This window comes from Monodon monoceros, unplaced genomic scaffold (assembly GCF_005190385.1).
Source record: "Monodon monoceros isolate NGI ecotype Baffin Bay Population unplaced genomic scaffold, NGI_Narwhal_1 Super_Scaffold_15, whole genome shotgun sequence".
NCBI lineage: Eukaryota > Metazoa > Chordata > Mammalia > Artiodactyla > Monodontidae > Monodon > Monodon monoceros.
Window position 1 is genome coordinate 31,656,516 of NW_021703771.1, and position 20,994 is coordinate 31,677,509.

Here is a 20,994-nt window from a genome sequence, read left to right on the forward strand (position 1 = left end):
CACCTTTCTTAGCCTCAGCTGTAGAATGACATAGAGGGTTAGATTAGTCTTTTTTTGTTGTTGTTTTTGTTTTTGTTTTTGCGGTACGCGGACCTCTCACTGTTGTGGCCTCTCCCGTTGCAGAGCACAGGCTCCGGACGTGCAGGCCCAGCGGCCATGGCTCACGGGCCCAGCTGCTCTGCGGCACGCGGGATCCTCCCGGACCGGGGCACGAACCCGTGTCCCCTGCATCGGCAGGCGGACTCTCAACCACTGCGCCACCAGGGAAGCCCTAGTCTTTCTTGAACTTTTCTTTCAGCTCTAATATTCTATATGATATAATTATTGTTATCCTTTCTAGTGTTGAAACATATGATCCCTATGCCTGTTCCTATATTGCACTTATTTAAAGTAGATAATTAGTTAGAACTGTAATCCAAGACCAAGAATTTTTATTGTCATGATTATAAGGGAAAGGTTATGATGTCAGTTATAATTTTACTATAATGTCAATTTTCCCCCAAGTATCCCATTATGACACATGTTTTATAGGGATAATGAGGTCTTTTGGTCAATAAATTATTCCATTCTAGAGGCTTCTGAGCAGGAAGGATAATGGCATCCATTTGAATCTGAATCTCTTCACATATCTTCCCCCAAGAAACTATAAGTTCATCACGGAGCACTGATTAAATCACACGTGACCCATGTTATCAGCATTACTAGGAGGCAGGGAATATGCCAAAGTTCAAATTACTTATAAGTTAAAGAAAAAAGAAAAGAAAGTCCAACAGCAGCTGCTATGAGCCTGTGGGTACAGAGAGTAGGGTACCAAGATGTTTAAGAGACTATGTGAAAGAGAGAGAGAGAGAGAGAGAGAGAGAGAGAGATTAGGACATAGGCAAAATGAAGACAGTTATCCTTTGAAAGAAAAGCACAAGTAAATGCCAAAATATGAAGACAAATCAATACTTACTGGCTCTCAGTACTGGCCACAGGAAAGGGACTCAAAATCAAGCAAAATCCAAACTGGCAGCCTCAGACAAGTGTCATTTCCATAAAAGAAGACTAGCATCTAGAATGTACAAAGAACTCCCAAAACTCAACAATAAAAAACTAAAATGTGCCCAAGACATGAAGACACATCTCACCCAATAGGTAAAGAGATGACAAATAACCACATGAAAAAATGCTCAACATCATTAGCAATTAGGGAAATGGAAAATTCAAACCACAATGAAATATCACCACATACCTATTAAACTGGCTAAAATAAAAAATAGCGACAATACCAAGTGCTGACAATGATGAAGGAAAACTGGCTCACTCATGCGTTGCTGGTAGGAACGTAAAATGGTATAGCCCCTCTGGAAAACAGCTTAGCACTTTCTAAAAAACCTAAATGAGCACCTACTGTATGCAATCCTTGACACTTTTTCCAGAGAAATGAAAATTATATTCATATAAAAACCTATAGGGACTTTCCTGGTGGCGCAGTGGTTAAGAATATGCCTGTCAATGCAGGGGACACGGGTTCGAGCCCTGGTCTGGGAAGATGCCACATGCCGAGGAGCAACAAAGCCTGTGCGCCACAACTACTGAGCCCGTGTGCCACACCTACTGAAGCCTGTGCATCTAGAGCCTGTGCTCTGCAACAAGAGAAGCCACCGCAGCGAGGAGCTCACGCACCGCAACAAAGAGTAGCTCCCGCTCACCGCAACTAGAGAAAGCCCACGGGCAGCAACAAAGACCCAACACAGCCAAAAATAAATAAATAAATTTATTAAAAAAAACAAAAATCTATACATGAATGTCTATGACAACATGTTTTCCCACTTCCAGGTCCTCTTTAACTGTTCCCTTTCTTTTTAAAATTATTTTTAATTGTGGTAAAATACACATAACATAAAACTTTCAATCTTACCCATTTTCGTGGCATTACGTATGTCCACATTCCTGTGCAACCGTCATCACCACCCATCTCCAAAACTCTTTATCTTGCAAAACTGACTCTACTCATTAAACAATAACTCCCCATTTTCTCCAGCACCTAGAAACCACCAAGCTGCTTTCTGTCCTTCTGATGCTGATGTCTTCCTGACAGAGGAAAAACAAACGAGCCCCATGAACCTCCAACCTGGCTTGGTGTTGGGGCTTCCCAGAACCTAACCACCTCAGAGATCTTTCTGAAACTCTCATCTAATGATGTCATTCTCTTGCTTAAAAACTTTCTTCTTTTTTTCTGTCTGTCTATGCATCAAATAGCATGGTGATACCACCTACATAAAGCTGAAACTATAGGAGATACAAGGAGAAATATCCTAATAGTAAGAGACTAAGACACCACTCTCAGTATAAGACAAATAAAGTAGGTTAAAAAAAAAAAACAAGAAAACAAGAAAAGCTACAGAAGACTTAAAAAACAAAATCATAAATGTTATGGCTATATATCAAACTTTACATATAATAAAGAATAAACCTCAGCATACATGAATAATCATCAAAATTGATCAAATATTAGGTTACAAAGAAAATTTCAGTAAATTTCACCAAGTAGAAGTATTATAAACAACACTCTCTGACCACAATGAATAACAAATAGAAATTAAGAACAATTAAAAAAACAACAAAAAAACCCTTCCACCTGAAAAAAACCCCAAACTATTAACTCCTAGGGAAAATAGGCAAATAAACCATAAACTACAGAATTTCCAGGGAAAGGAGAATGAAAATACTATATATCTGGATTTATGGGATATATAGCGTTAGATACCTAAATCAGTAAAAATGAAAGAATAAATCTAAATTCAATTCTCAATTCAAAAGCTAGAAAAATAACAAAAGAAACTAAAAGAAAGCACAAGGAAAAATGGTCAAAAGACATAGACTATTCACAAAAAATATTAAAATAGCCTTAAACATATGAAAAGATGTTTAACTTTTGAATAAGATAAATGCAAATTAAAACACTGAGATACTATTTCTTAACCATCAGATTAGCCCAAGTTCAAAAGCTCGATAACATATTGTTTGGCAGAGTGTGGAGAACAAGGTACTCCCTCCCATGCATCGGTGGTGGAAATGTAAACTGATACAGCTGCTATGGAGGGGAATTTGGCAACAGCTAACAGAAACGGCAGTTTCCCGCTCCTAAGAAACCATTACACCAGGCAATATACATTGAAGTAGTAAGGTGTCGTTAAAGAGGCATCATATATGGAACCTATTATAAGATGGTTCAGAAGAAATAAATAATGAGGGCAGACGGGAAAACACCCAGAGAATACGATAAAGCAAATATGGCAAAATGTTAAGCCCTGATGAACCAAGGTTTAGTGGGCAAAAATACTTTATTGTTCTTGCAACTTTTCTTTATGTATAAAATCTTTTTTTTTTTTTTGGCCGTGCCACACGGCTTGCAGGATTTTAGTTCCCCAACCAGGGATGGAACCGGGCCCTGGCAGTGAAAGCACCAAGTCCCAACCACTGCAATGCCAGGGAATTCCCTCAAAGTAAGTGTTTTAAAATAAAAATCCTACATAGCAAACATATCTTATTTTTATAGAATGATTAGGGAAAAGACTATTTTTTTAAAAACTTATTTTTCTGAAGAAATAGAGACATGCTCTGATAAAGCTATAATTTAATTAAATATCTTTGTTTTCATTAACGATGATTAATATTTTGTGCATAAAAAATGTAATTTTAAGTTATCAACTAGGGATTCCAGTAGAAACCGCACTGAACTCAAATATGGGAGGACCCTGATCTATTATCATCCAACATGACTTGTACAAAAGATCACCTCCTGTGGGCTTTGAGTTTTCCATCTGCAGAATAGGAACAGACTACCTGCATTATATGATTACAGGGATGATCAAATAAATAATACGTATCAAAGTACTCTTAAAAATGCAAATGTTGGGGCTTCCCTGGTGGTGCAGTGGTTAAGAATCCGCCTGCCAATGCAGGGGACATGGGTTCAAGCTCTGGTCCGGGAAGATCCCACATGCCGCGGAGCAACTGAGCCTGTGTGCCACAACTACTGGAGCCCGTGCACCTAGAGCCCGTGCTCCGCAACAAAAGAAGCCACCGCAATGAGAAGCCCACGCACCACAGCGAAGAGTAGCCCCCGCTTGCCGCAACTAGAGAAAAGCCCACGCATGGCAACAAAGACCCAATGCAGCCAAAAATAAAATAAATTTTAAAAAATGCAAATGTTACAGATACGTATGTATTGTGTAAAGGTCCTTGATTAACGACTTTCACTTTGGTGGACAGGAATAGTTATATCACCATCTTGTAAAAATGATTTTTTTCCCTAGACTGTATTATTTAGAGCAGGGGTCCCCAACCCCCAGGCCGCAGACCAGTACCAGTCCAAGGCCTGTTAGGAACCGGTCGCACAGCAGGAGGTGAGCGGCGGGCGAGCGAGTGAAGCTTCACCTGCCGCTCCCCATTGCTCGTGTTACTGCCTGAACCATGCCCCGCCCCCAGGCACCCTCCATCCGCAGAAAAACTGTCTTCCACGAAACCGGTCCCTGGTGCCAAAGAGGTTGGGGACGGCTGATCTAGAGGCCATATTTTCAGTCCCATCCTACAGGCATGCCAGAGATAAAACATGTATGTTAAAGGATAAAGAAATCCACATCTCTTGTGAAGAAAAGGGAACCCTTGTGCACTGTTGGTGGGAATGTAAATTGGTGCAGCTACTATGGAAAACAGTATGGAGGTCCCTTAAAAAACAAAAAATAGAACTACCATATGGCCCTGCAATCCCACTCCTGAGTATACATCTGGGAAAAATAAAAACTCTAATTTGAAAAGATACTTGCACCCCAATGTTCATGGCAGCATTATTTACAACAGGCCAAGACATGGAAACAACCCAAGTGCCCATCAACAGATGATCTGTTTAAGAAGATGTGGTGTATATTTACAATGGAATATTACTCAGTCATAAGAAAGAATGTAATATTGCCATTTACAGCAACATGGATGGACCAAGAAAATATCATATTAAGTGAAGCAACTCAGACAAAGACAAGTATCATATGATATCACCTATATGTGAAATCTAAAAAATAATGCAAATGAATCTATATACAAAACAGAAACAGACTCACAGACACAAAAAACAAACTTATGGTTACCAAAGGGAAAAGGGGGGGGATAAATTAGGAGTATGGGATTAACAGATATAAGCTATTATACATAAAATAGATAAGCAACAAGGATTTACTGTATAGCACAGGGAACTATATTCAAAATCTTATAACAAACTATAATGGAAATAATCTGAAATATATTATATATACATATAACTGAATCACAATTGCTGTACGTCTGAAACCAACACAATATTGTGAATCAACTATACTTCAATATAAAAATTTTAAAAAAAATCAACATCCCAGCTGCAAAAAGTAATCAGGCCACTGGCCAATCACTTAAACATTAGGGCCTTTTCTTCCAAATGCTCTGATTTTCAGAGTTGAACTGCTCTTTGGTACCAACGATTCTTATCACTTAAACTTTGACTAAAAGCCCACAGATCTGTTTTAAGGGTGGAGAGAGAGTGACACTCATGATCGATTAGCTAGCTGGAACCTGTGGTTGGTTCTCCTAGCAATTGTTGATATCTAGACTATTTTCAGGTAAAACAAAATCACATTTTAGGAGCTATAGAATATCTGCTCTTCTTCCTTTGAAAAGGTAACAACACTTCCTCCTTTGTTTAAAGCTAAGAAACTGAATGATTTGATTCCCTATTTTAATTAGGTTACATCAACAAAGAAAGTTCACTGAAACTAATTTTTGGTTAATTTTGTGGAAACCTCTGTTTCTCTTTCTTAGAAAAGTTGTTACTATTATGAATACTCTGCACCTTAATTTACCCCTATTTCTTATTTAAAATTTAATTTTCAAAACAGGCTTTCATATTGGTAAATTTAAAAATGAGTCAGGGGACTTCCCTGGCAGTCCAGTGGTTAAGACTCCGCACTTCCACTGCGGGGGGCGCGGGTTCCATCCCTGGTCAGGGAACTAAGATCCCACATGACGCACGGCCAAAAAAAAAAAAAAAATTAGACGAAGGATGCCCTGGTTCTAATAACTATGAAACCAAATGTCACCCACCAAAGGTGGGCTAACGTTGACCGGCAAAGAGCTTGGATGCCTGCCAGAAATGGATGTTAGATGCCAGCCACATCCCCCAGCTCCTCTCTGAGATTCAGGGCTCATGAAAGAATCATTCTTTCTAGAAGAGACTGATACCTCATCCGGTTAAAGGTCTGAGCCATCAGCTGGGGTTTTATATGCATTCAATGGGAACTATTTATAATAATTCATTCTATGATTCATTCTAATATTTATTGAGTACCTAGTATTTGCAAGGCAGTGTGCCAAGTGATGTGAGAAATACAGCCCCACCTTCAAGGTGTTCATATTAGGAGGGGTATAAATAACCCACAGAACATAACGTTAATACAAGTTGAAAAATGGCAAGGGCCTGAATGAAGAAAAAAACAGTGCCGTTTAGGAGTTCAAAGAAGGGAGCTATCACTTTTAACACTGTAGCTGCTTGGGAAGGGAAAGTGAGCTATGACTAAGAGGCAATTTACCATATGATTTGCCTATGCTAACTAATGCCCATGACAATAACGATAGCTACCATTACCAAATACTTGCTATGCTCTGGTCACCATACTGAGATCCCACAGACATTATCTTATTAAATGCTCACAACATCTTAAAAGTATCATTAATCCCTTTACTGATGCAGCAAATGAAGCTCAAAAAAAAAAAACAGAACTGCCCAAGTTCACATGATTAGGAAGTTTAAGAGGAGAGATGCAATTCCAGAGCCCTTACTCCTTCCAGAATCCTGGACTCATCTAGACTTAGGTACCTAGATAACAAAGACAGCAGTGTCCTACCCTCTATGCAGGAATGGATCCCAGGTCCCTAAGCATGTTCTTACAAAGGGGGTTTTCTCCAACCTCTACACTCCAGTAGACCAACACCACACAGCCTCGGTTACGTCCTCATAGCACTGAAGCGTTCTTCCACCACAATTACAACACAGATATTCCCCTTTTGAAAACAGTCATGAGATTCATTCCTGCCTCAAGAGCATGTTCCAGACAGGTGCTCTGCATTCATCTGGATGTGGCAGCAGCAATCCAACTCAGGAAAAATACCAGATGTTCCAACAATAGATGCTACAGTTATCTATTTTTATTCTGGCAGCTCACTGAGGTTTTTATTTTTATCATTTTTAGCTGTAAAATATAGAGAGAGACCCTCTTATGGTAAAGTCCTGTTTTCCATGAAAAACTTTCACTCTATCGGGCATGAGCAGCTTTCCTCTTGATTTGTATCTGAACCATGAGAAAAAACATCACAGATGCAGACTGCATTGTACTAAGAACATATGCATGCTTTTAAATCACTTTTATCTTACTTTTTACTAATGTAACCCTGAAACATAAAATATGTCCTTTTTTTTTTTCATTCACTGTTATGGGAAGAACAGATGGTAAAAGGGTTAGATTAAAGTAATACAGCATGTCCATTAAAATAACCCCCACTGCTGGGGATGCTTCCCTTGAACAGGAGTCATGTTTACTGTAAAGAACGGCTTTGGCTTACACACATTGGAAATTGCCGGGGGTCTTCTCAACGATAAACATAAGGGTAAGAGAAAAACTAATGTCAAAATCAAATGCATTTTAAAATGACAATTATGCAAGTTATTTTGCTAATCTGGGAGGCAGACTGAAAACATTTGCCTGTGATACTGTAACTCAACAGCAGTCAAATAATAGATTCCATTTCTGACTTGAAAAATTTTACTACCTAGAAATTGTAAGGAAGGAAACCTTCAAGAAAAATTAGAGAATACATTTTAAAAGGAAAAAATATCAATCTTGAGTCACATTCCAGAGTCAAGGATGGCTTCACTAGAGGAACTGAGCAATAAATATTTCCATTTACACTGTAAATAATTAGAAAGCAAATACTGACTCAAAATTCAATTACTAAAAATTTTAAATATTTTGGCCATTTCTCCCCTCATTTTAGAAAATGGTATAAATTGTCATCTTCTCAAAATCAATTTTTAAGAATGGTTCACAAGATTTTTCACTCATTATTGTTATGATTTGCTCCACTTATAGTATAATCTGTTATTTATTGTGATGTTGTTTTTACCTTTAATCCACATTTTAGTTATTTTTAGCTCAAAGAATATTCTGGTGAGAAATCTTTCATACCTGTAAGTTCCTGATATATTCATGAAGTAGAAACATGAGAAGTTTTTTAATATGCCTCAAATGTGGTTTGAAATGACTTAGGGCTTCTCTTAATCCAACCCCCCACCAACAGTTACAAAAATGTTCCTGGGATTTGGTTCACTCATTTTTCTCACAGAAAAGTAAGCATAGTCGACATCTCATTGGCTGTCAGGTTGACATGCAGCTGGAAGGGAATCAGCACTCAGAACCAGAGGCCAGTTTTCCTCCAGTGTAACTCTATAAGGACTCTCCTATAAGGTTCCATATGGAGAGAGCTGTTCCCAACCATGAAATCCACAATCCACATCCTCTTATAAATCCGAAGGTAAAGTCCTAAAGGCTGGCAGGCATCTTCATTGCACTGAAGATTTTAAACAGGTAATAAACATTTAATTAGGCCCTTTATGTCCTGGCACACACAGCTGTAAATGATCAAGAATATCCCAACTTGCATAGGTAATATAGAAATGGCTCTAGCTCATTGGATAAATCCTGGGTTTCCAGGACCAGTAGCACTAGTTTTAATGGTAATCTTATTCCATGATGGGCTTTGAGCATAAGCCAGAACCACATCCATCTTTTCACTGATACTCTGACTCACTCTCTGATTTTTCACATATAAGTGGCAGATTAGATGGGCTTGAATTAGATGGGTACAGGTGGCGCCACCTGCTCCAACCCCTTACTGCTGCTTTATTTGGCCTTCCATTGGTTTATTCTGAGTTTGGACAAAGGACGGCTGCCCAAGCTGCTCTTGGCAGTGTCCTAGAACTGGGCCAACAGATTGGCAGGCGTATCACCGGCCTTCTGCATACTAAAAGAGGAGATCTATCAGATTTGTAATTTTGTAAAAAGAAATTGAAGCTCAAAGGCCCTCTACTGAGTTAATCAATTTCAAACTGGTGTCTGTAAATGGAAGGATGGATCTACCTTCTCATCTTCTAAGCCAAGCACAGTAAAATAATAAGGAAAACTAAAAGAGCATAAGCTATCTATTAAATAATATACATCCAGACCTTGACCTTCCAGGAAAACACTGCAATTCAGTGCGCTACAATATGCTTAAAGAAGTTTCCTAAAAATCTGTGAAAGACGGAAGAATTAAAGAAATCTCAATTTCTTAGACAAAGATATCCAAATCCAACTTCCTTAACTCTACAAAGGTCCCGTTATGAGTGGGTCAGATCCCACCAAGCACTGTCAAATAAGGCATTGCTGTCTTTAATTTCACTATTTAGTTTTAATAAAATTTGATTTTATAGGTTTTGTTAAAATAAATTTCCCCAGGCACATTGTGATGGTGGATTCAGCCATTCCCCCCTTCTCCTCTGTTCAGCTGCAGAGCAGAATCACAAATTCCAGCCTTCATTTCCATTAAGCCAGAAGCAGAGGCGTTCCATCTGATTTAGCACAGCTGCTTTGCCCACTGCTCAATGTCGTTTTGGACACTAACTCTCCCCTAGATCCAAACCATCCTACATTATGAAACAGAGACGTGTTTAACATGAATTATGCCTTATAGCCAGGGATCTGGGGAGATGAGAGGTGGGCTGCAGCTGTGCTTTGGTGGGTGGGTAGGATTTAAGAAGCTCAACAGGAAAGGTGTCCTTAGGGCGAGTACACAGCTAGAATGGAGAATTGATGTGGTGGGGCTAGAGGTGGCTGGAAGAGGCAAAGACGTAGCCTGGGCCGATTGTGGAGATCAGACTTCATACTATAACCAACACTGAGCCTCTGTAGGTTTTTAAGTAGGGCTTGGGGTGGGAGGTACACGATGTAAATGATATTTCAGGAAGCTTACTCTGACTCAGAGACTGAAAGGACAATAAGGAGGGATGAAGCAGTCTAAATGTGATGTCCTGCTCTGAAGAGCCTGGCACGGGACAAAGACAGTGGGGATCAGGTAGAGGAGGAGCTAAGGGTCAAGACACACCATGAAGGAACATTACCCTCACAAGGCCTTTTGTGTTCAAAGGTCAAAAACCAAACCAACTAAACAAAGAAACCAAAAATTTAAGACTTTTCCCTTTCTTATGGAAGAAATCGATCGCTCCTAGATATAAAGGTGTAGCACCGAAAAGGCACATAGATTATTAAAGAATAAGAGAGTGATCTAGAAAGTGTCTACTGGGCTTCCCTGGTGGCGCAGTGGTTGAGAGTCTGCCTGCTGATGCAGGGGACACGGGTTCGTGCCCCGGTCCAGGAAGATCCCACATGCCGCGGAGCGGCTGGGCCCGTGAGCCATGGCCGCTGAGCCTGCGCGTCCGGAGCCTGTGCTCCGCAACAGGAGAGGCCACAACAGCGAAAGCCCCGTGTACCGCAAAAAAAAAAAAAAAAAAAAAAATAGAAAGTGTCTACTGATCATGGAAGTGGGCCCTGGAACTAGGGCTGAGCCCGTAAACAAAGACAGGTTCCTGAGATGGAAGACAGAGCCAAATGGCATTTCTTGTACAGACACTCACATCAGGGCAATTATTTTGTAACCAATACACACACATACACACACAGAGCTAATATCAGTTGTCACCTCTCTCCATTGTTGCAATGGAGATCACAGTGGAGACGTGGAGACTAGAAAGCCCACTTCAGGACAGGATGTGGACTGTTCTCTTCCCTAGAATGTGAGCCAGAGTGCTCATTCAAAGTTTTACTCTTGAAAGAGCCTCTAGATTCTACCACATTTAATTCCCCCTCAGCAGGTAGGTGTTTGATTTGTACTGCAAGATTCGGCATTTATGAAACCATCCTTAGGTTGTTTTTCATGTGTATCTTTTGCCTCTTTACATAGGTTATAAATTCCATAGTAGCAGAATATTTTCCCTACTTGGGGTTTTTATGTCTCTATAGGCAACCAGCTAAGTATCTGCATAATTTTTTATTGTATTTACTTATCCATTCATTCATTTCATTAACATTTAGTGAGTGAATATGTGGAGGACACCATACTAGATGCTGGGGCAAGGTTGGGGGTGGGTATGAAGTAGACATTGTTAACTACTTTCAAAGATATTATAGTCCAAGAGAGGAGATCTGACATATCTAGAAGGCAGGAGAAGATAGATTATTATAAATGGAGGCACAAGGGAGAAATATAACTCAGTTATATTTCATGAAAGAGGCAGCATTCAATCCAGGCCTTAGAAGATAGTCAGAATTTTGAAAAATAGAGGCAATGCAGGCAGAAGTAAATGCATAAGCACAAGCATGGAAGCAGGAAAGGACAAGGTGTTCAGCAAATAGTGAGCAGAGAAGTCTGGCCAGATCAGAGGGTGCAGGTAATTTAGGACCCAATTATAGGTGACCTTGAGTGACAGCTAGGACTGTGGCAAGTCTCCAAACACTGATCAGTGGTCTTTTAAGGTCAATCTGAGAAGCAGGGAAGACTGGAGAGGAAAATTTTCCAAAGTGGAGAGAAAATTAAGATGCGCTGCACTCCTCCAGAGTGAGGGAGCTCCTGGGACACAGGCAATGGGAGGAGAAGGGTAAATGGGTGAGGGGGGGAGAGCACAGCTAGAGATGGAGCATGAGTCTGGTCCTTGAGGGTGCACCCAAGGGGTTCAGGGCTTTATTAACTGTCAACCTGCAGCTCACTGCAAACCTTGAAAATAGGAATAAATTTGAACCTGCTGGAAACTCCCCATGGCATGAAGGTCTCTAAGCTTAGAGGCTATTTGTTCTCTCACTGTCAGCCCCCAATTCCCTCCTCCAGTTCACTGCTGGAAGGACAGGTGAGCCCCCAACACACACCACCATAGCTACACCACTGCCAACACATGCCTTTATCACATACATACTATGCTGTGTTTAAATTATCCATTTACATTTTTATCTCCCCCACTGAATCTGTAAGCCTCTGGAGAAAGGGCTGTATACCCAGGTCATCTCATCTCTCCTCTGTTTCTTTATCCACCTATCTTATCAACTTCACCTTGGTGGGCTCATCCATCAATTCATTTACCCACTCACTCAATATGTCCTGAGGGCTTTTGGGTGCCCAAGGCAATCTTGTTATCAAGGGTAACATCTCCTGTCCTCAAGGATCTTAAAGTCCCCATTTACTGCCTCCAAATTTTCTTCCTTTCATCTTGTAATTTTTGCAAAGTCTCATTCATGCCACTTTTTTCATTTTTTTCTTCTCATTGGTCTTTTCTTACTCAATGAAGTCCTGCTGCCTAATATATAAATCTAATGTGAGTAAACACAGCCATCTGTTTATTTCAATTTGTGTGAGATTTGTCATCATTGGATTCTCGCTATTGGGAATGCATTTTACACAACACATATCATTATATATCGTATGTTTTAGTAAACACCAATGAAACAGTGTTGTTTGCGATATCTGCCTCCTTGAGTAAACTATTTAGCAAGAAAGTATATCATCTTTTGGTCCTATTTCGAATCCCATATACCCAGTTATCTACCATAAATAGTTACCTTACCTTTACAAATATTTATACTATCGTGCTCCCAAGCAAGGTGAAGGACAAAGAAGTTCCCTGTAATGGCAGGTAGACTGTCCTAGAAGCAACCACTTTTGCCCGGTCCCATTGTTATTTCCTTCCATCTCATCACCCATTCTATCCATCACACCTCCTAAAATGTCAACTTTCTCTGCAGACTCACTGAATCAGACCGTTCCTTGACCTTGCACATCCCCTCAGCAAATTTGTGTGTGCTTTTTAGCAGACTTCACTGGCCTATTTCAAACAAGGCCCCAGGTTCCTCCTGAAACCCATGTGGCTGAGTGAAGAGAGAGAAGCAGGGTAGTGGAAGGTAAATTTGGGGGTATAAGGAGGCTGATTAATGGGGAGTCTGCCCCTCCCCCAACCATGTGCCAAGGGAATGAAAAGGCAGCTGCAGGGGCCTGGAGGTCCCATGACCAGCCACATCTTACAATTCCTCTCTAAAATGTTGGTCTTGCCTCCCCAGTGAGACCATGGACATGGTTCCTTAAGGGCCCACCTTTAGCATTTTAGTGCACATAATAAATATTTAACTAAATGCAAGAGTTGGTAAAAACCAAAGTACAAATCTGTAACACAGAGGTCTCACCTTACTGAGTGAAGTGCTTTCTAAAATAATACTTAGAGGTTTATTTATGAAGACAATCTAAAAAGACCATAAGGGTCCACTTTAATAATCTCCTGCGATTTCTATAGAAGAGAAGATATCTGAAGTTTAGACATGGCCAGAAAATATAAACAAGCCTGCAGTGTAAGAATTTCAGAGAAGATAACCTCTTTTTTTTTTTTTTTTGCATGATGCATTAAAGTTTTTGTCGTTGGTAATGGTCAAGGATTACATGTTTTCATGTAACATAAAACATGAAATGAAGGACATCTATCCTGGTAGATATAAAATTACTATGTGTAAGGGAAAACTACACTTGAGAAATTCTTGGTCCTTCTGTTCTCTGTAGCCTAAAAAGTCAGCATAGCAGTCACTGATGTATTTTTTTTTGAGGCCAGAAAGAACCTTTGCAGGGAGAGAGTTTCTACCTTCACCAAAAGGAAACCAGATTGCTGGCAGTGAAAATTAAGAGGGTTCTATGGGATTATTTAAAGTAACAGATGTGAAGTTAAACCTGCAAGTGTTACAGTGTATCTGTAACAAGAGATTAAATATTTTCAGGTTTCAGAAGCATACATGGTTTTATGCATGCACTGTTATTACAGAATTATATAGTGTATTGCTTATTACTGACTAGGGAAAAAGCAAGAGAAGGACAGAATGATGCAATAAAACCGGAGGGCACGCACTGTCTCTAATAAACGTAACAACTATAAACATGCCAAGAGGAGAAGTTTAAAAGGAAACTGGAATCAGGAGACAGTTTATTCATGATTGACGTGGCTAAACTATGGCAGGATAACTTCCAACTGCATTAGAGTAGCCATGACTAGTTCCATAAAAATAGGTGAAAAAGACTCTAGCAATTGCTGCTAACAATTGCTAGAGATAAGATCTGAAAGATAAATTCTATAAGCTCAACATTTCTAATTCAACAGAACTGTGAAAAAAATAAGTTGCTATTTTCATGAATATAAACTCAATAACAATAAAATACAACTGTCATAGTGGTAAGATAGCTCTACAGCAGCACAGTAGCTAGCTGCAGAATCTTTGGAAGTTATCTATAATATTTCTTACAACAATTTTTCCAAAACCATTCAAAACAATTCCATTTTGACCTCTCTTGTCCCAAGTAATACATAGAGGTACAAAGGTGATTCAGTCTTTCATTAAGTGACTATAATATAATCAAGTTATTCCCAAGGGCATCTCATACCAGGAGGGGACCTGAAAGTTCATCTACTACTGCAGACAAACTCGGTGATGGCAGCTCATTACAATTTGCGCATGTCTCACGTCTTCAAATAAGGGTGCCTAGATAATTCCAAAAAGCAATGTTGCTGTTTGCCATGCTTCGAACGTCTGTTAGAAATTTCTAGATATGCCTAATATATAATAGAGCAAAGAGCCTAATAAATAATATTGATAGAATCATTAAATCACCATTTCATAACTAATAAAAGGTACAAGATGTTACCCTACGAGCTCAATTTTGCTCTGGAAATGGCCTCTTGAAAAAACCTGAGGAGAATTTGCATGCTAAAAATATGTAAACATGGAAATAACAAAAAATAAAAGATTTTCTCTTTATTTTTGAGAAGAGGCAAAAGCAGTTAAAATTAAATACCATGCAAAGCTTGACCATTCAGTGAATAAAAATGTATTTATTATGGGTCTGTTAAAATATAAAGGGAAATTCAGTGTAAGTGTGTCATTAACTAAAAAATGTAAGCTTTAAAATATAATTTCAAAATAAATCTATAACGATCAAAATACATCTACGATGAGAAGAAGAACAAGCAGCCAAGGATAAAAATAATTTTATTCATCCTTCCTCTATGATGCTTTTTACTTCAGCTGAGAACTTTAGCTCAGACCTTCCTAGACTCACATCAAAACTACTAAAACGAGTATCTCGAGTAGTCTGCCTTGCTTCCACCACCTTAATGCTCTCATTTCCTGTTCAAAGCCTTTACTGGTTTTCCACACAGCAAAATCTAAACTCCTTGGCCTAGTAGATATTGGCACTAATCAATGAATGCTTCCAAACATATAACCCCTTGGCCTTATCCACAGGGACCTACCCTACCCCACTTCACCCAAAGGCCCAGTCACACTAACAGTGTGTTCCTGCATCTCTTCAGAATCTTGGTCTTTCTGAAGTGTCCTCTCCTTTCCCTTATGTGCATATACCTGAATTCTACCCTCAAAACCAGGTCAACACCCTCCCCAGTCATCCAGGCTGACACCACTCCTAAAGCCTTTTGTATACATCATCTTCTATACACTCCTTATCCTAGTATATAACTTATCATTCCAACTGTACTGCAACACTTAAGGGCATTTCTTATACCATTTCTTTATATTCTAGCACCTTCTACCCAACACCTACCCTCTACCCTCATTCATCACAATGGCCAGTGTAGCATCTTTCTGATGTAGGCACTCAGCTAGCATTTACTGAGTCTAAGACACATAAGAGCAATGATGCAAGAAAACTGAAGAATGAGTACTCCTTAATAATATAAGGGCGGGACTTCCCTGGTGGCGCAGTGGTTAAGAATCCGCCTGCCAATGCGGGGGACACGGGTTCGAGCCCTGGTCGGGAGGATCCCACATGCCACAGAGCAACTAAGCCCGTACGCCACAACTACTGAGCCTGCACTCTAGAGCCCGCGAGCCACAACTACTGAGCCCATGTGCCACAACTGCTAAAGCCTGCACGCCTAGGGCCCGTGCTCCATAACAAGAGAAGCCACCGTCATGAGAAGCCCGCGCACCGCAACAAAGAGTAGCTCTCGCTCGCCACAACTAGAGAAAGTCTGTGTGCAGCAACGAAGACCCAATGCAGCCAAAAAATATAAATAAATTTTAAAAAAATAATAAAAGATAATAATATAAGGGCAATTTGGACCAAATAAGACTTTTGAGAAGCTAAATTATTTTTTTCTTTAAAATTTCTGAGGATTTAAAATCCAAGATGGTGGTACTGAGTTGTTTTCTTCCAGCAGAAACAGATGAGTTTGTCCTGGATGTCACGCTTTTCCACTGTGTCCCCAGAGGACCCTCTGCTCACCCCATGACAATTCACTGCAAAGACTGTTCCTTTTTCTGTCTACACAGGTGGCTCCTTGAAAGCAAGACTGTTTTCCATTTCTGATTTCTACATATTAGTAGCCCATGTACTAGAAACTCAGTCAATGATTGACCTAGCACCATGATTATCTAAAGCAAACATAATTAAAGAATAACCTTTACTAGGCACATAAATGTTAAGTGAACTTAATTCATGACTGAGATTTCAAATGAGACATAGGGCCAAAATTCTAAGGATTACATTTATATAAGTATTAATCACAAAAATGAACACAAAAAAGTCAAGAGAAACCCTATGTTGATATGTGTGTGTGCATGTGATTGATTTTTATAGATACATCATAGAATATTTCTAGAAGAAACCACCATTTTGGAGAGGGAAAAGGAGGAAACAGTGGGTGATTTTCTACTTTCCACTCTTCTGCATTGCTTTTTTTTAAAACTATGAAACATGTACAACTTTCAAATTAACTCCTCCCCACATAAACACAAGGAGCAGTCTAATGTCAGTTAAAACATTTTTTTAAAAATGTGTAGGTGGTCTACAATTAGAGTAAACTAAAGAAATTTTAGACTTAAGAGCTGAGTATGAAAGAAAACATAGGCAATGAGGTTTTGGAAGTCCAGTGGGGAGATTTTGTTTTTGTGGCTTAATTTCTATATAACAATGGACAAACTCCTTCTTAACTTAGTATTTCCTAATTTAAATTCTCCTTTCATCTAAGTGTCCAGCACTCCTATCCATATAAGGATAGAATTACCCAAAGGAGTAATTCATCCTTCCAAGTACTAAACAGAGACAGTAAAACTCTTTTCCCAAGGTACAAGATAGTAATAAGAAAAGCTGCTCAGATATTCAATAAAAAGAAGCAACTCCTCCTCCATAGTGACTTGAACTAAAATGCACTTTATAAGTAACGTGCTCAGTCCTCATAAAAGAGGGTGTACATTGAAAAATGTCTAGGGCTTCCCCGGTGGTGCAGTGGTTGAGAGTCTGCCTGCCAATGCAGGGGACACGGGCTCGTGCCCCGGTCCGGGAAGATTCCACATGCTGCGGAGCGGCTGGGCCCATGAGCCATGGCCGCTGAGCCTGCGCGTCCGGAGCCTGTGCTCCGCAACGAGAGAGGCCACAACAGTGAGAGGCCCGCGTACCACAAAAAAAAAAGAAAAAAGAAAAATCTCCAGGCATCACACATCTACTCCCCTCCCTTTTGTCAGGGTAAAGAAATCTGGTCTCTGTGGCACCAGACATCAGTCCCTTGGGGCCCATGATCTTCTCACCTTCGCACACCAAGCTGCTAAAATAATCTAGCAAATGGTAGCTTCTTAGTGACCATTAGTTCAATGAATGACATTTCCTCAAGCAGTGCCCACTTGTAGAAGTCAACAGAATAATATAGCTCTGATAAGTAAGAAAATAATAGTTTCTGGACCCACTGGTTTGCCATTTTTACTTAAAAAAATATATTTAGAAACACAAATGATAAAGACCACCTTGATGAAATGCCTCTGAATTCAGCTTGGTTTTATACTAGCCCAGGAATCATCTCCTGAGTTACTCTAATGAACTGCAGGAATTTGGATGTGGCAGCCTTAAAGGTGGAGGCGGTCACAGGGTATGGAGTGTGGGAAATCCTCAGTTCTGTCCCACTTCCTTCAGGCCAGCAGAGAGTTGTCCCTACACCTTGATGCAGACAAGCTTCTATATCTCAGTGGCTAATGAAGAAAGACATTCTTTTTTTCCTTCTGAGCATCAGGACTCATCTTTGTACCTTGCAGTGTTTCTGGAATACCTCCTCTGGGTCTCATCAGCTCACCACCTTGCAAAGATGAGAAGAGGGTTGCTTTTTCTACCATTCCTGCCATCTGGAAGACCCTCTTTGTTTCATTCCTCCCCATAAATAGTCCATCTGTGCTCAAATCTCATGGTGAAATGTATCCTTGATCTTTTTGCCTCCACCTCTCAATTTATCCTTTGACTTCAGTTCCTGTCCTAAGATTCAATTTTCTACATCAAGCTCTTGTTTTCCATATTTTTCTATACTGGCTACTTCTTTCTGGTTAATCAGTGTAGAGGAAAAAATTTAGGACCAATCTCCTTGAAATAAAGTTATGGCTCTGACTGCCACTAAGCCTCTCACAACCTTCATATAAAAGCAGTAAACCACAAGATCACTTCAAATTTTTACTAGCACAGTTATTTTAAAGGAAGAAGATATTTTTAGAAAGCTTTCCAGATTTATAGAAGTTTTAAATGTACTAAAGCCAGATAATTAATTCCAAACAGCTTCAATACTTCCTCTCCTGTGAGAGGAAAGTCACAAAAACAGGAAGTGGCCAAATGGCCGTGCACCTACCTGAGGGTATGGGGAAGTCCTGGACTTTGACTTTGAGCTGGAGAGCCTGGACTTGGCCCCCTTTCTGCTGTCAGTCATGGCAGGAGTGGAGCTGCCTACATAGGAGAAGGCTGGTTTGGAGGCTGAGATCTGATCCAGGGAGAGCTGCAGCCCTTTGTATTCCGTGTCTCTGCAGGGTGGGAAGACACAGCCCTTAATCGGCCACCACAGGAAATGGATACACATGTTCTCTTACCAGAAATGACAGCCATTCATATTCAAAAAGGAAGCAAGAAAAAGTTAACCATGTAACTGGTTTCCACAAACACCTTGATTATTTTAGAAGTGCCTAACATTTAACTAATGCCTCTGAATGTAGCTGCCCCAGGTACCACAGCTAAATTATATGATATACTCATGAAGATGTCTTGATTAAAAAATACATTTTTCATTATTTTTATATAAGTAGAAAATAAGTCTATAATTCAAATTCGCTGAGCTTTTGTGTCCTCACTGGTAAGATATGGATTATAAAATTTACTCTAAAAATTGTCTGTGTGGGGTGAGTGCCATAGACAATTGACCATCTGATGCTATCTGATCACGGGCAAGAAGAATGTCTTCTATCAGCTGCTCCTAGATCAATCATTCTACGTAAACATTCCAAATATTTGTATGGCTAGCAAACTAGTGTATCTAGCTTATTAGTTAAAAATCCCTTTCGGGACTTCCCTGGTGGCGCAGTGGTTAAGAATCCACCTGTCAATGCAGGGGACACGGGTTCAAGCCCTGGTCCAGGAAGATCCCACATGCCACAGAGCAACTAAGCCTGTGCGCCCCAACTACTGAGCCTGCGCTCTAGAGCCCACAAACCACAACTACTGAGCCCACGTGCCACAATTACTGAAGCCTGCGCTCGCCTAGAGCCCGTGCTCGCAACAAGAGAAGCCACCACAACAAGAAGCCCGCACACCTCAACGAAGAGTAGCCCCTGCTCGCTGCAACTAGAGAAAGCCCACGCACAGCAATGAAGACCCAACACAGCCAAAAATAAATAAATTAATTAATAAATTAAATTATATATTTTTAAAAAATCCCTTTCAACAGGCTAACTAATTCAGTTACCTTAGGGTACACTTTCCCACCAGTTCTTTTTACTCCTTCATTCAGTAAATATTTATTAGGCTCCTAATATATATCAGACTTTGTGCTATATGGAGATGAAAGGATAAATAAGGCATTTAGAGTCCCTGCCCTTGTGCAGATTACAATCTATTGGGGAGAAGAAATAATAAACAAATAAACATAATAACTGCAGACTGTGATATGACCGGGATAAAGAGTGTATCTCAGAAAGTTCGTTACAAAGGTATTGCTGAGGCATTGAGGGACTACAGATGACAGCTTGGCCCTGCCCCCAGCTACCACCTCGGGCTGCTTCCAGGCAGCGGGGAGTCTCAGCTCACTCCTCACCCCTTCCCACTGGCAGCCTGACTAAAATGTTTCAGAGTCTTCTTTGTGAGGACTCGTGGGAGCATTTTCTCTCAGGTTCCAGAACTAGCTGAGCTGCTCCTGAGTAATTGATTTCTTTTTATCTCACAAGCACTGTGAATCATATCATTCATCATGTTTCCCTCTTTGCAATGAAGTCAAAAAGCCCTGAGCCCAAGGCTGATGTGTCACCACTTCTAGCAAGTATACAAGTCCTCAGGTCAGGCATTTTGGGCAAAAAACTCCACGGCTTCCTTTATTTTTTTTTTATCTTATTTTTCCTTTCTCTAATGGGTTCACCTTTTTAAACATTTTCCATGCATTTTCAATGCTCTTCAGGTTAAGATAGCTATATTCAGTGTAACAAATTGATAAAATTATATATGTAAAAGTGACTGGCAGATGTCCATGGTTCAGTGAATATTCATTAACCTTCTTTTCCTTTTCCCTACCTATTCTTCTACAGAGAGATCCGGCAAAAGCAAAAGTATAATTCAGGCAAGGAGTTCCTCCTCAAGTGACCAGGAATAGAAACCAGCTAAAACAGGTCCAATAATATCAATGCAACTAACTGGAGTGTAGTGATAGATGTCACCAAATTGCAATGGCTTCTTATCAAACAGTCCATCTACTCAGTGAAAGTAAAAAAAAAAAAAAAAAAAAAAAAAAATTCACCTATGTGAGTAACAAAAATTTAGAAAGTAGGGACTTCCCTGGCAGTC

The 20,994-nt window shown here is 40.0% G+C and overlaps 1 protein-coding gene across 8 annotated transcripts in view; it reads right to left on the reverse strand.

Moving 5' to 3' along the window:
• SIM1 (SIM bHLH transcription factor 1) overlaps nucleotides 1-20,994 on the reverse strand; it is a 72,909-nt gene that overhangs the window by 11,315 nt on the left and 40,600 nt on the right. For all 8 annotated transcript variants that reach the window (XM_029223826.1, XM_029223827.1, XM_029223828.1 and 5 more), the window contains exon 10: nucleotides 18,803-18,971. In XM_029223826.1, the coding sequence (XP_029079659.1) occupies nucleotides 18,803-18,971 (169 nt within the window). The remainder of the gene's footprint in view (nucleotides 1-18,802; nucleotides 18,972-20,994) is intronic.